General features: G+C 39.8%; 2 protein-coding genes across 7 annotated transcripts; one reads left to right on the top strand and one right to left on the bottom strand.

Annotated features, from left to right (window-relative positions):
* Window positions 1-3,461: 3,461 nt before the first annotated feature.
* On the bottom strand, window positions 3,462-6,100 carry lg1h3orf38 (linkage group 1 C3orf38 homolog). Its single transcript, XM_018701658.2, has 4 exons — window positions 5,890-6,100; window positions 5,198-5,373; window positions 4,653-4,861; window positions 3,462-4,217 (listed from the first exon to the last, which is right to left on the bottom strand). Exons 1-4 carry the CDS (start codon window positions 6,014-6,016, stop codon window positions 3,854-3,856), a joined length of 876 nt encoding a protein of 291 aa, XP_018557174.1. The 5' UTR covers window positions 6,017-6,100; the 3' UTR covers window positions 3,462-3,853.
* A 671-nt stretch (window positions 6,101-6,771) lies between these two features.
* zgc:152951 (uncharacterized protein LOC569013 homolog) lies at window positions 6,772-15,991 on the top strand. Of its 6 annotated transcripts, none has more exons than XM_018701653.2 (12): window positions 6,785-6,908; window positions 7,249-7,318; window positions 8,325-8,564; window positions 8,685-8,802; window positions 9,798-9,950; window positions 10,131-10,325; window positions 11,579-11,652; window positions 12,020-12,217; window positions 12,306-12,443; window positions 12,543-12,632; window positions 12,790-12,933; window positions 13,208-15,991. In XM_018701653.2, the coding sequence occupies exons 3-12, from the start codon at window positions 8,325-8,327 to the stop codon at window positions 13,334-13,336; spliced, it is 1,479 nt and encodes a 492-aa protein (XP_018557169.1). In that variant the 5' UTR covers window positions 6,785-6,908; window positions 7,249-7,318; the 3' UTR covers window positions 13,337-15,991. The 6 variants fall into 6 exon arrangements, with proteins under 6 accessions (XP_018557173.1, XP_018557172.1, XP_018557168.1 ...); XM_018701654.2 differs by having other exon boundaries at window positions 6,792-6,889; XM_018701652.2 differs by lacking the exon at window positions 7,249-7,318 and having other exon boundaries at window positions 6,777-6,889.
* Window positions 15,992-16,057: the final 66 nt, after the last annotated feature.

The following is a 16,057-nucleotide window of genomic DNA, read 5'->3' on the forward strand; positions in this document are numbered from 1 at the left end:
GTGGTGCTACTATGTGTGAGAGACAGAGACAGAGATAAACAGAGAGAGAGAGAGAGAGAGACAGGGGGAGGGCATTGTGTGCAAGCTCAACTCAAGTACATCTCAATGTGAGGGACATTTTTGTTACCCCTATGTTCCCTCCATGTTTTCCTGATTGAAACATCCTTGGGTGCATGCATTCAAGCATAGATGTTTGTTTCAGTATAAATATACACATTAAACACAGCTGCCTTCACAAACGGTTCTGCTTGTTGTTTTCTTTAATTGACGCTAAACGAGAGTGTCACCGCCCAGGATCTTTTCACTCAGCCCTCGCTTTGTTGCTTTGAATGGCGTTGGTTCCCCTGGCGGTCTCACATTTCCACTGTTTACGTGAGATAATGATGCATGTGTAAGGATACACCGCTAGGCCAAGAGCGGGGCTGATATGAACTGTGACGGCTGCCTCGTCGGTCCAAACCAATTTGCGCTGAAACGGAACAATGATGTCAGCTCAGACATTGGGGGGATGTAATGAAAAGATATGCTATAAGGGCAATCTGTGATGCCACAGAAAATATGGGCTCAGTCCCACTCCCAATAAGAACTTACAGGTTATGTAAGGTCAAACAAACATGAGGCCAAACCTGATTCTACATATAACACAATGTTGTTGAACTTATTCCCTCTTTGCGTAATGTCCTTTAAATGTAAATGTTATTACTTCTGGAGTCTAAGTAGGCCTTTCCAGGAAATTACCACTAATTTGTGGGAAGAAGTGACTGAGCTACATATTGTGATGTAATGTCTTTCTCTTCAGGTATTACAAAAAAAGATGTTTGGACACTCAAAACATCACTATTTCTGTTAAAAACAAATTAAAATGTAAGAATTCTTAACTTTCTTATGTAGTAGTACAGCAGTGGAAAAAATCAGATCCCAATAAATAAACCTTGCAATAAGCCACAGCAGTCTATTAGCTCTATTACCCAAACAAAAAGTAGAAACATAACCCCTCTTCAGCAAAAGATAAACTAAAAAGGTTGGAGAATTGTGGATTGTGGCTTTAACACCAATGCCAAACACTGTTGACCTCATTCCCTCCTCTGTGAGTTATGTGGTTGTTTCAGTGCAGCTTTAGTGTGTACTGGTTTATGAAACACTGCTGGGTTGGAGGGCAAGTCCAACAAAATGACAAAACAACTCAGTCAAACTTTGATTGAATTCTCCTCCTAACATGTTTTGTCAGCAGGAGAAATATCATTGCCCACTGATTGATTCTCTTCCCATTCATAAATCCTGTTCTTTATTGTTCTCAGAGTGCCGACTGCAGAGAGTATTGTGTTATAGCTGTCTCTGACACCGTCACGAGTACCGATAAATTACTGACACTTCAATAACCTGTGAAATACGTGCTCTTGTGCCTATGAAAGGCAACAGTTTAACGCGTCTCTCTTTTTAGAGCCCCATTACTTTAATGGAGAACAATTCAAACTCGAAAAATTTACAGTTTTCCTCATGGCTGTGGCCAGATAGAAATTGCCTGGTAACATCAGCTTGCTCATATTGCTCTTAGGAGTTGATGAGTTTCCTCATGTAATAGTGTTAAAAGGATTTTTTTTTCCTTTTCTTTTCTTGGCCAGGGATCAAAGTGTTCCTTCTCTCTGGTGTAGCTTGTCTGCCCTCTTCTGGCCTCACATTGTCATAAGGTCAAATCATGTTGACTTATCACTGACCAACAAAATAAAAAAATTTAAGCATAGTATTTTCTGCAAAAATATATGCCATTTCAAAAGCTCAGTGTAAAATTAGTAAATTAGCAAAGTTCTTCCTTATAATTACTTACCTAAAACAAACCCAAATGGAGAAATTTGTGATAGTATTGAGTAAATGTCTCTTCTATAAGCTGGAAGTTAATGGTGAAAGGGAATAATATCCAGATGAGATTACTCCTCATTTTGTATAAAATGCCTGGAACCACTTCAAGGACCCATTGAAATCCCTGACAAAACCTTGGGTGTCACCAAAACCCACTTTTAGAATTACTGCTGTAGACGTTTTTTAAAAAAAACCCACAGGCATTAAAGTTAATCAGATTGTCAGAGTGAAAAATAGCTATAGCACGATGCGTTTAATAAAGTAATCTTTGATAACTAATGAGGCTGTTTCTGAGAGCAAAACTAACATCCAATCAGTCTCAATCAAAATAAAAAGTGGAAAAAATTGATAATTAAAGCAGCAGTCTCCATGGCTCACCGCCCATAAGCTATTTCAAAGGGCCTGGATCTAAGTTTTAGCATGTTTTTTTATGAGAAACACACTTCCCTATTAGAGGAAGGGAAGAAAAAGAAAAGGAAAAAAGTTCTTCGGAGTCAAAACCATCACCAGACGCCACTGCAGTGGTATTTTTTAACCCGTGCGTCAGAGCTGTGCCCGTGGCCAAACCGCTTATTAAAACAGAGAGAAGCCAAGTGCCATAAAGACAGAAGGCGAGCAGCTTGTTATTATTCCTTCTGAGAGGTGAACAGGCTGAGATCAATGGCTGCAGTGGTTTCCCCTCACCACAACTATGGCCCAGTAAAGCACAAAGGGCCATGCAGCACCGACCCATACAGTCACAGATATTAGCTATTCCAGGGGCCTTTGAAAGCAGCTGCCAAGAATAATTTCCCACATGTAACATTTCCCACCAAAGCCACAGAGTCATACTGGCATACTCCAGTATGTGTGCCCCACCAGACCCTATATGCCCTGACTAGGATGACAAAGTAGAATCAATGGAAAACCAGAGCCACTTCATTAATAAGGAGTCCATTTGGAGCTTGTGAAACGTATTGTGGATGAATTATTTAGTTTTGTCGCATTAATGGGGCCGTATATCAGTGAAAATGCTGTATTTTGTGGCTAAAATGAAGCTAAGAATACCAGTGAGAAAGGAAAAGCTACTTTGGGGATGAATCTTGTATTTCCAAAACTGATGGAGTCAGTCAAGGCCTCTCATCGGTTGTGCGTTAATGATGAAGAGGCTGGACTCCCCTGACTCCTGGTTCTTACCCTCATCACCCTGATCTTTCTGAAATTTGTCCTGTAGAACAGATGAGGCTGGTCCTCCTGTACTGCACTGTACTGCATGCATTGAGGAGAGAGGACCAGCTGTTGTCTTCATTCCTAACAGCAAAATGCAGACTCTCAGCTGTTCCGAGTAGAGGCTGGACCCATACATACATGGGGTGTTTGTCACATGCCATTTTAACCATAAAAAAAGTATGATATCAGACAGTGACTGTCATTGTCACAAAAAAGGTGTGTTTTTCTTGACAATGTGGTGATGTGATTATACTGATTTTTCAGGACCATCAACTACAGCATCAGTTGATGTAAAGATAGAAATGATAGGGGATATATTACATTTTAGATATTTTGATATGCACATATATACATTTTTGTATTTGATATATACATAAAACACACATGTACACAAGTGTTAATAAATCTGTATATTTGATATGATACATATTTACAAGAGCATGTCTGTATTTATATTTTATCTTACAAAAGGCACAGGCCACCAAAGCACAATATGCTTTGCATTAAAGTACAGTATATTTGAAGCAAACTGTTTCCACAATACAAAGCAGCAGGGAGTTACATTTTCTGCAAAGCAGAAAAACAATAAGGAAACCTTTTCCCATTTTTTTTATGTTACATCATCAATATGCCTCCCAAGATTTAGATGCAACAGTGTCCACCTACCTTTACAACCTGACCTGACTGTTCGTCTGCTGTTCCCAGTCTTTGAAAACAATGTCTTGGGTAAACGTGCTTGGGCAAGTTAGGTGAGTGATGAGTAGAGAGGGTAAAAGAAAGAGTGTCATCAACTGCAGAGAAGCTGCAGTTCACTGGAGTTATAAGTCAAGGCAGGCGCAGTCACCTCTGTGTCGCCCAGAGCATCCTGCCCTCTGATTTTCAGATTGACAAATTTGATCTTCCAGCTGTTATTTTCCAGCGGGGAGCGGATGAGGCCAAATATTTGCTCAAAGACGCCCAGACAGGCTGCATCTCTGTGGATGGTTCCCGCAACGGCCACCAGCACCAAGCCATGTGGGGAGGCGAGGGCCCTAAGGCCACGGGGCTCCAGGTTGGGGCTGAGGAGGAGATGTTCTTCCCTGGTTAAGGCCAGGAGACGACGACTAACCAGTTCAGCACCCAGGAACTCATCTATTTGTTCACTGTCAGTTCTGGGAAAGAAAGACCCACTCTGTCATCAGAGTTTGGTTTTGGGTTGTTTTTCCCTCACTGTTCAATTTTTATGCGATTATTGCATATTTCAAATTAGTCTTATTTTCACTTTTTATGTGCAGAAATTTTTTTCAGTTTAGCTGTAATGAAACTGAAAATTGAAAATGCTGCAAATTAATACAATAAAAAAGGAAGTGATTAAATTAAAAGCCTATGTATAAAGTCTTCAACCGCAATAATTCAGTGTCTCATAATTCAGCAAGAGATCGAACATATTACTCCTTACAATGCTGTCCTTTAAGCCAATTTGTAAAGAACAAAAACTGAGCAAAACTCTGATTAGAATGACACGAGTTCTGTGAACACTGGAAAGCAAACATCACCAAACACCATCAGTAGCTGATGGCTGACTGAAGTGTTAATGATGTTCTTACCTAGAGAGGAGACACAGCTTCACGTCTGGCCAGAAGTGTTGTGGTCCCCAGTCCTGAGGCTGTTGGCCCAGTGAGGGGTTCTGACTGTTCAAGAGCTGGAAGAACCACTGGCAGAACTGCTGGCCGAGGACCTGTGGGTCAAAGCCCACCTCAAACTTCAAGTATGTGGCATCAGATGTCGCTCCTCGACAAGGTTCATCAACCGCAGCCTTAAAGAAATTATAAGTTGTTGGTGTTCTCAAACAGACAGCAAATTTTTGCCTCAAGTACCTTTTAGTAGATACATCCCAATAACACGTCATACAGACTACTATTACCTTTTTCAAACTGTCTGCAGATTATTTAAAAATGTACTGAGCAGCAACTGTACACAACTGATTTAAGAAATCATGATTATTATCATATTATTCCAAGCATCCTTCAAGTTACCCATCTCTTAATCTGCCTTAATATGCGGTTGTCAACACCTGACCTTTAAATATTCTCCATATATTCACCCATGTCAGCATGATAGGACCAAGTAACTTAGCCTCCTGTCCCTGTACCTTGCCTGACAACCAAAGCTCCAGCGTTCTCTTCACCAGTTGGTGTTTCTCACTGTTGACGGGCATTGCCACCCCCTCTTTGGCCAGGTACTTGAAAATGAGGTCACGATGAACCTTTTTCCTTCTCAGGAGTTCCTCTGCATTTCTACTGAAGGACAGAATTGATGCTGTAGCCTCTGTATGAAGAGATGAACATCAGGCACAAGATTATTTTGTGGTTTCACCACCTGAACATGACTTCCTTAAGGCAGAGGGATGTTATGTTCACCTGAAAGTTCAGCTCAAACCAATCTGAAACTAGGAATTCAGTTGTTCTCTATTGGCAATCACATGACATGTATCTTAGTTCACGACTGAGAGATTTTTGTGACTCACTGAGGTCCTACAGAGGATTTTATGACCCCTACGGCTTCACTTTCTTAAAACCTCCGCGTTTCTGCAGAAGGTGTGGCAGTTTTCTACCTCCCACTACGGTCTGTTTGGTGTTGGTGGGATACGACAGCAGCGCATTGAAAGGCTATGGAACTATAACTATGAATATTTTCACAATGTCTCGTATTATGTTTTAAATAATGTGATACGGAACTCATATGTATCACATTAACTATTTACGTCTATCGACATTAGAACAAATATCATGTAATTAATGGTATTCTAGCTATCCTGCTCTTCGGTACAGACGAAAAACTTACCGCTGATATTTTCCACAACTATCAACTTATTAGTGACTGTGTCACTAAGTGACAGTAAGTCACTGTTAGACATCAACTTCAGTATCTCTGCACACCCGGCACGCTCTGTTTCTGACAGTCCTGACATCTTTGACACCCCTAAATGAAAACTTGAGGATCCCTTCGTCCATTAGCGTCCTGCTTGAAATTTGTCCGTACAGGAACAAGTATCATTCAGAAAGCGTTCCGCGTAGAGCCGTGGTTGCTACAGCGCCACAGTACAGCGAGCAAAAGACAAAGAGGGCCTTTGTTGCCTTTACGGCTGTAGGAAATATTGGCGTCTTCGGTTGAAATACGGACGAACAGCGAACGGCTTATATTAGTTTTTTTGTAAATTTGAAATTATTTTCACATAGACTGTATGTCATATCATTGAACCTGTGACATATATATGATACATATGTTAGTACTGATAATTTTTTTTAAATAAAGTTTTTGATCAATGTAATTAGAAGAATGAGAAAAATATAGTAACAATAATATATGTTGAGATTAACTCTGAGCTCACTCTAGTTTAATGATGTTATAAATCCCTGTTTTTCAGGTCAAATTCCTTGTGCTGATTGTTTTACCAATTACTTTGCTGCTTGCAATTCACTCCACAAACATCTGAACACAAGTCAGGCAACCTCCAGGATATAGCTGATTAATTCACAGTTTAATCTAAATTTGAACACTGAACATATTAATATGACATCATGTTTCTTGGAGTAATCAGATAACAAACATTACATTGAAAACACAAGTGCAGCCTTGGCTTGACAACATACAAACAGGGTTGGGGCTCAGCTATCTAACAGACACTGGTGGCAGAAGTCCAGGGGTGACAGTGTACTGGGGCAAAGGATCCTGGGCAGGACCAGTCTGGGTGAGGAGGGTGTGAGAAGCATAAATATACTGAACCACATCTCATGTTATGCCTTTTAGGATAAACTGGTACAAGCTACTGATACAACTTAAGGTAATTCCTTTATGGTCAGGTAAGATTTTTTTTAATACGTTTTATTGGAGTTTTTAAAGACAGAATTGAGCCTATTTTGGGATTCATCTGGTGTCATGTCATAACATATTACTGTTTTGTATTTGTAATAGCGATATGGGCATTGTGATTTATAGTCAACAATGCCAGCTTTTCAAGTTTACGAGGAGCAAATGAAGGCACCACGACAACATAGCTAGCTTAACAACCAGCAGCCGTGTAGCAGCTAATATGTGCTAGCCTGCGCAGTCGAGATGATGTACTGTCAGTGCGGCTGGCTAATTTACTTGCAAGATAAGCGACCTTAGACTTATTCATTAACTAATGTGTTTAATTAACAGGACTAAGAGGATCAGTTGTGCTACTCAATATTTTACTCCCGTTTGAAGGAAGGGAGTTAAACACGGAAAGGTAATGTAACGTTATTATTGTTGTTATTTGCGGATATATTCACATGAGGAAACGCTGTCCCATAATATGGCTAAGGTTGTGTGCGGTTAATACTATATCTAGCGTTAAATATTCACTCATGTTGTGCAGTGATTTAAATATTGTTGTCAGTTTGGTCGGTTAAACAGTCAGTAAAAGATTGAGACACATCATAATTAACACTGTTCTTAAAATATACACAACTTGCAGGTGAATATGGTGATATATTTGCATGTAGAAAACGGTGCTAAACCAATCATTAAGAAATTTTGTTGTGAATTCTGTCCGGGATGTTTCATGCATGCGAATGAGTGAGAAACATTTCTTATGTAATTACACCAACTATTATACTTACTCTCTCAAAGAGACAAAACTGTTTAGAAATCGGGACAAAGCCTTGGACCTTGACCCATGTTTACACAATGAAATGGGTGCAGTTTAATCCAGCACTTGATAAGACTAATATTGACTGTGTCAGAGTGAATGAGGAACTGTGCCACTGGTTTATTTCATAAAACGTCAGTTACTAACATTTCACATAGTTGAAACACACATCACAGTCGCCTGCTTTCAACACAAGGAAATGTTCAGAGAAGAGCAGGAAGGAAATTATGCCAATCATTTATCATTTCAAGTGAGGCAAAAAGAGATCCTGAACTCCTCATATTCACCTCTCTTAATAATTTATTTCAAGTAATCTATGCACATAAATACTACATGAATTAACAACACATACAGTATGCACTTACACATCAACATACATGCCATACAATGCGAGTATGTTGGAGATATGTTGGATACAGCACCCTCTTGCTCTATAGCTAACGGCTGTAAGAGGAATATTAGGGATTAAGTGTTTTTGCATAAATTGGTCAAACTGTGCACATTCAAAAGAGATGATTATTGAATGCATAGAGCTCAGCCAATTTTCTCTGGACCGCTAAAGCTTAAAACTCTTGGGTCTCTCATCTCACCATTATGGCTGCAGATGGGGGAGTTTGAGAGCAGTGCTCTGGGCCGGGTAACAGTGTACTCCATCCAGGGCTGCCCACACTGTATCCAGGCTAAGGCCACCCTAGGGCGTTTTGAAGTACCTGTATGTGACGTGGACGTAGGTAGACATCCGGAGCTGAGAACCAGAGTGAAGGAGCTGACAGGCCGCAGCACAGTCCCCCAGATCTTCTTTAACAACGTTCACATCGGGGGAAATGATGACCTGCAGAAACTGGTGAGACACACCCAGTGAATATAGTGCAGTGCCACTTTTTGAAGTGTCAAAAAAATCCTAATTGTATTCACAATTGTGTTTAAACTTGTATGTATGTGTTGATCTGTTTCACTCTCTCAGGCTCCTGAGGAGCTGCAGAGGTTGGTGAATCTGGTCAAGGAGGAGCCTCTTCCAGCAGATGCTCCACCACTACCAGAGAAGAATCAGTCAGAGGACTCAGCTAGGGAGACTGATAGAGGTGAGGGATTTATTGTTTCTTTGGCAAAAGTACTTTTTTGTGGGAACAACGAATTATATCACTATTGTGCAGTTTTTTCTGTCTTTAAGGTGATTAATTGTGAAATGTTAGTTTGGAAGCTAAATTCATTTCAAAATAGTTTGGTCTGGGATGGGTGTGGCCTGTGGTCAAATGGTGAAATGGATCAGCAGTGAGGAGTGCACCAGAGTCAGGAGGGCTGGTTTTGCATAGACATCTTTGTAAGAAGGTGAGCCAAGAGCACTGAGTGGTTATGAAATAGTGCTAGCATATGTGGACATGCTTTGGACTTGTGTGTGTGTGTATTTTATCTCCTGTAGGCTGAAGCCAACCTAGACAGCTGATATAGGGAAGTTGATACACTGGATGGGCCCAGCAGCACCAGGCTGCCTCACATTACATTTGATTACTAATCTCCAGTTATAAACACACTCTATCCACTGGGGGACATATAGCTGTTTTTGGAGACATATTAAAATTCAGTGTTAGCTTTGATGTAATGTTAGCAACATCATCATAAATGATAGAGAATCAAGATCAAATAGTAAGGTAATTCAAAGTGCTGCCATTGTGGTGTGGCCACAACAGCCTGTAAGCCTCCCACAGCCACAGTAACTTGACAGTAAGTGTTAATGGCAGAGTAGCAGCCATGTTTTGGTAGCAAGGTGCCTGCAAATACTGAGGGTGTCCTGTCATACTGATATTATTTGGATAAAGCCTTATATTTAGCTTCCATATGTAGAACCTGTGCACTGATCCATCTATGTAGAAAATACAAATTTTTCTGAAAGGTGCAGCCATATTTTCATTTTTCAACTTAGCACCTGTGTTGGAGTAAAAGAAAACTATGACCTGGCCCAATTTGAGTGATCCCTTTTCTGCTAACAAGACACATTTTCTGTTTTACATGTGGGTGTGAACATGTGTATTTCTGTTTGTTTGTACATGTGCGGCCTGGCATATTCCTGCCCTCAAAGAGTTTACGTGTGAGAGAGATGAGTTGGCTGACCTGGTAGAGGACTTCAAACATGGCAGTGTGATTGGCAATCATAGGAAGGGGCTGACTTTGTACAAAAAGAGCTTCTCAGGCGATCAGCTGGTTGACTGGCTGCAGAAAGAGAAGGACATGGGTAAGTAAGGCTGCAGACCTGCAGTAAAACAGGCTGTTTGTATTGTGGTGGTTTGATTTTGTTGATGTTACTGGAACAGTCTGGAAACTCATTAAATCATCTCAAAAGTGTCCTGATTCATATAAAGTTTCAGTCAGATCCAGAACTGTACCCCACTGACTGTGGCCATGTGTGTGCTAGCCAGGGCTGAGGCCTTTAACACTGGCCAGGCATTGTTGCAGAAGAAGTACATGGTCAGTGTGCGTGGCTGTGGGCAGCAGGATGGCAGTTTTGGAGAGGGGAAAGACACCATGGAAACACTGTACAGGCTGCTGGAGGATGACCCTCATTCAGCCCTCAATGCAGGACAGACTGCAGCCTGCAGTCCCATACAGGGTAGGTCAGGACTGGACCAGGCTTACACAGATTGCATTCCAGGTTCATGCTGAGTCTTGTCCTTCAGGACTCTCTAACCTCTGTTCCTTCTTGGCTGCTGGCCTTTTGGATTTGCCTGGGTTTATGTATTTTGACAGTGAAGTTTATAGTGGTAAGAACTGAAGTAGGGGTTAATGATATATATGCCTGATAAAAAATAAAATGCTCTATAATGGTTGTGATGCAGTATGAGTATAAAGGTCTATTCTATACTTTGGAAATATCTGTAGTATTTTTAAAATAAGTGGGAAAAAAACATAACCTGAGGTCCACTTACTACCTTTTTGCAGAGCTTTAAAATTCAGTTCAGTCTTCATCAATAGATGAAGTTTGCTCAGTCGCTATAGTTGTCACCATGACAACTGAGCAAACTCCACCAGCAGATGAAGGCCAAAAAATACAGTCAGAAGCTCCAGAAAAAGCTAATGAGTGGATGTTGAAGTTTGTATTTGTTCAAACATTGTGCAGTATGTTTGATAATATATTGTATAACAAACACTTTTGTAAATTTGGTCCCATTCTGTTGTAAAATTGGCTTATAGAACTGATGCAATATTTTGATTGGTTTTTCCCCACTGTTTGTGTCGTTCTCATGTTGCTGTTTTTTCATGTTAATTGTCAAATTAGAAATACTAATACCAAATGCAAAAACACATATCAAAATAAAATATCTAAGACAGCAAAAACTGGCCTGAAAATGTATATATCATTCAAACCCTATTTCAAAACTGTTCTGCTTTGCTGCCAGTTTGGTGTCGTCTTTTGTCAGATTACTACTTGTTAACTTTTAATTAGTTCTCAAAGGTTTCTGTTCTGCGGTGGTGGTGAGGCATATTGCCTGGCTCTGTATTGTCGTATTTGACACTGAATGTTGCACCCCTCCAGAGGCTAACTAACTGTGCTGTGCTGCACTGAGGTGATTATGATCACTGCTTTTCTAAGTGTGTCAGCGTTGTTATGCTTGGCCGTTTCCCTCTTGAATTTATCTGCAGCACTCTCGTCTCTCGCAGGTAATGTTTCCCAGTAATGATCTCATTTGTACTACTTCAAGGTTAGCCTGATCCCTGTTGCAGTCTGTAAATTTTCTTCTCATTTAAATAGTGGTTTGGTTTGTCTCACGAGCAAAAGCTATAAAATGTATGGCACATTAACCATCTCTCTCTCTCTCTCTCTCTCTCTCTCTCTCCCTCTCTCTCTCTCTCTCTCTCTCTCAGCTGCTGAGCTGTCTCTGCTTCTACGGGAGATGATTCTGAAACTGTTCTCAGAGCATCTCTCTGCTGATGGCAAGGTAATGCCCTCAGTGACTATGAAGGGCTTCTGACTCCTTGAGTGTTTTCATCTGTACACGTGTCTGTTTAGTAACTGCAAGTTTTATGTGTGAATCAGTAGCATGCAATATCTACTGTTGCTTTGGGTAGGTTATTTGGTCCTCTGAGGTGTACAGACAAAGTAAATAGCTACACACACTGATTTAGCTTGTGTTTTCATTTTGTGGTCTTAATTACACATGTTCTTCCTTTTTTTTTCTCAAGATATCTTTTGTCATGATCTTACATTGTATGTTTAAAACACTGGCACAAGTGGTTTTGTGGTTGCTCTGGTCTTCTATACTTGGAGAAATTGAATGTACGTATGTGTTCTCCTTGCTCCTGCAGTCTGTAGACTACAAAGGCATGTCAGTGAACCCTGCATTTGAGCGGTACTGTGAGCTATCCATTCAGCTGCAGAGAGTGGAGCTGCTTTCACTGAGCCGGGAGGAGAAGCTGGCCTTCTTCATCAACATCTACAATGCCTTGGTGATCCACGGGTACCTGCGCTTGGGGGCCCCCACCAACATGTGGCAAAGATACCGAGTAAGATCATATAGCTACACTCTGATATTAGATATTTCCTTTTTTTCCCCAATATGCATTCAAAGTTTGTTTCTGTACCATTTTGTAGTTCTTCAACTATGTGAGTTACCTGATTGGAGGAGAAGTGTTCACATTACAGGACATTGAGAACGGTGTTCTGAGAGGGAACAGAAAAGGTGTTGCGCAGCTTCGAAGGCCCTTCTCCAAAACAGACCCGCGGCTACAGGTATTCAGACATTCTGTCAAATCTCAACTAAACATTTCACTCACTCTGTAACAGCATTCTTTAGAGTAAGTAAATGTCATTTCTCCTGTCTTCCACCAGGTGGCTCTCCCAGACGCTGAGCCCCTCATTCATTTTGCCTTGAACTGTGGTGCAAAGGGCTGCCCACCTATTAAAACATACACTCCACAGGTGAGCAGCTTTCAGTTCTGCTGCTGTGTTTTTATTATATAATTAGTCTTAAGTGATGAGAATATACTGGGCACAGTGACCTACATTCATTGTCCAACGTATCTGGTGATACTAAGAGCTTAAATGGTCTGAAATCAAGTCTACTCAATCCTATCAGGACATTGACAGCCAGCTCCGCACAGCAGCTGAAGCCTTCTTGGAGAACGATGACGCTTGTGTGGTGGATTCTGGGAAAAGAGAAGTGCGACTCAGTCAGATATTCAAGTGGTACAAGGCTGACTTTGGAGGCACTGATGAGAAGGTAGGATTAACTCCAGATATTTTATCTGTATACACAGAGATGCTGAATAAACAGCGTCTGTATTGATTCCAAACTAAAACATTTAAACTTGCTCAGTTTCTATTTAATTATCAGCTCTTGTGTCTACCAATGATGCTGCCAGGTGTAACTACTGTTGCAAATTACAGTTACCATTCAAGCACTGCAATGCTATCAGCAAGTAAAAAAAAACTGATGTTTTCATCCTTCAGCCTGACTGTTAACCTCACTATGTTTTATCTTCTCTCTCTTGTAGTTGCTGAAGTGGGTACTGGAGCACATGGGTGACTCGCCGAAGAAGACCAGCCTGCAGGGCGTCCTTTCTGCTGGAAAGATCAAAGTCAGCTTCCTCCCTTATGACTGGAGCTCCAACAGCACCCACTGAGCATGAACACATAAATGCATACAAGCCCAGCCGTACACTATTTCTCTTTGCATCTGTCCACTTTCCACTAAGCTGCATCCACTTAAAAACCAGAAGGATGGTGGTGGCGTGCTCACCTCATGCAAATTTCCTTATGCAAAACAAACTAAACCCAAGTGGTGAAAGGGACGTGTTTGCACCCTCAAGTAACTTTAAGGTCTTATTCTAAGTCCCTACACCCCATGTTTGGAAGTCATATGTCTATGAGTTGTACATTCAGGTTTTATTGGTTTCGAATAGTTACAACAGAGAGCCTATTTTAGAAAACAAGTTGCACACTGAAATTTTGTACTGCAGGAGCATATTTAATAAGATAAAATGTACTTAAAGCATGTTATTGATTTTGCTTATCAATGTTTACAAATGTAAAGTGACAAACCCTGAAAAAAAGCATACATATGACAAATTATTTTAGAGTAAATTATCATAGAGAATGATAAACAAGCATACTGTATAATAACAACTTCAATCATCAATATGGTTTTCATGCTTTCCTGTTCTAGTCTTTAAACACCATGTCAGCAACTCAGGATTCAGATTATCATGATCCAATTCAACACTTTTTCTGGGCTACTTATGTGGAGTGTTATCAGATGGAGATGGTAACTTTGCCGAACCAAACACACTGCCTTGACAAGCCATAATAAAACCATTCAAACCTACAAACCCACTCATTCATGTGTAGTGGACCAGATTTTCCACAAGGCTGGTCCATCATTTCAGTGCTGTTTTTTAACCTGGTTTTGCGTCTAAAGGGCAAGAAAGCAATAGCTGCTGGAAGTTTAAGACTTAATGGACATGGAACATTAGTGCATTATGCTACGGCCAGTGGGTATGAAATACTAAAATATAAACGCAGCTCTACTTGCAGCTGTAAAACAACAGATGTTAGCTTTTGAAGATTTTATAAACAAATTTATAAACATTTCCTTTTAACAGCTGATGTGTCCACAGACAGATGCAGTCGTAAGACATTTGCATGTCTATTAGTTTCTACTCATAACCCTTGATATTATTTTGCTTCTTCCTCTTTTTAAGTGTACCTACATCATTGTCCCTTGCTCTTTTTGATCCAGGTTTGATCCATTTGAAATCGCAAAAGTGCTACTACTGTGTTTCTAGCACAGTTATATAGTAAAATATCTAATAACATTGTGAATTATGGAAATATTCATCAAAACTACACCCATTTGGAATGCACTCTGACACTTTGCATGTTTATCACCAACTCTGAATGCTGTTGAGACATGTTTGTACCTTTTTCACGAAGAAGAAATGTCCAGTGTCGGTCTATACGAGAATAACATGCTGTATTTGTTTGGCCATCTATCCCTGCAGAAACTAAAAAAAATCAATCTCACTCTTAACATATATTTTTCATTTCCCAAATCAAAAGTCATGAATGCATACAATTAAATGTAGCAGTTTAGTCTTAGTCTTAATTCATTTTTACAATCTGTAGGTTTGTGTGTGTTTAGTTTTCATCTAAATGAGCTGTCATTACCCTTTCCATTTTTTCACAACATTAATTGGTCATGATTGGCTTTCCATTTTACCCTGGCCTTAAATGCTAGATTAAATGCTAAATTTCTTTTTAATATGATTCATTCATTCATCATGATCCATTTTCCAGTGTGATTTCCCACACGTTCAGTTAATATAACTCATAAGAAGTGTGTGACTTCTGTTGATTGGGCTGGGGGGTTTCTATGTTCCATAATTTAGGACTTTATTATCTCAGGTCAAAGGAAAGTGTGACTGGAAACAATATTCAAATTGTTTGATGTCATCAACACACTGTATGCTGCATGCTGTTAATACTTTACAGCTTTACAGTTTCAGCTCATTATTTAAAGCCTACATTTGTTTGCAAAGATATTTTTGTGTCATATGTTACAATCCTGCTCATAAGTGTTCATTTCTTTGTTTTTAAACTACAAACAGCACCGAAGCAAATGGTTAAGTTAACATGTATTAAAACTGGAATGCATTTGCTGCATGAGATATCGGAAAGCCTCCCATCTTGAATACTGACCTGTAGGAGGACTGCTTCTCTGCCACTGCTCGTTTTCCTCACCTGTAAGCTTAGCTTAACAGTTTGACCCTAACACTTAACCCCCAATTAGGCAAATAGTGTGTCATTATTAGACACTGATATCGGAATGCAACAGTGCAAATCCAAGTCAGCAGTTATTAGACTGTCAGCAAAAATATACAGTAGATTCAAAACATCACCAAGTCTTAACAACAGACTGCACTTTTTCTTTGAGGATATGCCTTCAATGACAATACACCCTTGATGTTATTACACACAACTATGTGACTGAGTGAGATTAAAACGAAGACACTTTGTAGACAGAAATGAACAAAGCAAAAGGGTTGTTATTTAGGTTATTCCCTCAGTGATCCCTATATTTTATTTAATTTTTTCAAAATTACCTCATGTGTATCAGGAAAATGCAATGCAAAAACATTTTTAAACAAGCACCTCTATTATAATCATTCTATTTTCCTCTTTCCTAGGGGCTAATGAAGCAATATGTTTATGTATGTTTATGTTTATATTTATGTCTAAATATGCAATGCTGAATTACAATAAAATCTATATTGAGTTGGTTTGCTTTCTCTTTTAATGTGAAACTGTCTTGTTAATGTACATGAATAATATGTGACAAAAATACT

This window comes from Lates calcarifer, linkage group LG1 (assembly GCF_001640805.2).
Source record: "Lates calcarifer isolate ASB-BC8 linkage group LG1, TLL_Latcal_v3, whole genome shotgun sequence".
Classification (NCBI taxonomy): domain Eukaryota; kingdom Metazoa; phylum Chordata; class Actinopteri; family Centropomidae; genus Lates; species Lates calcarifer.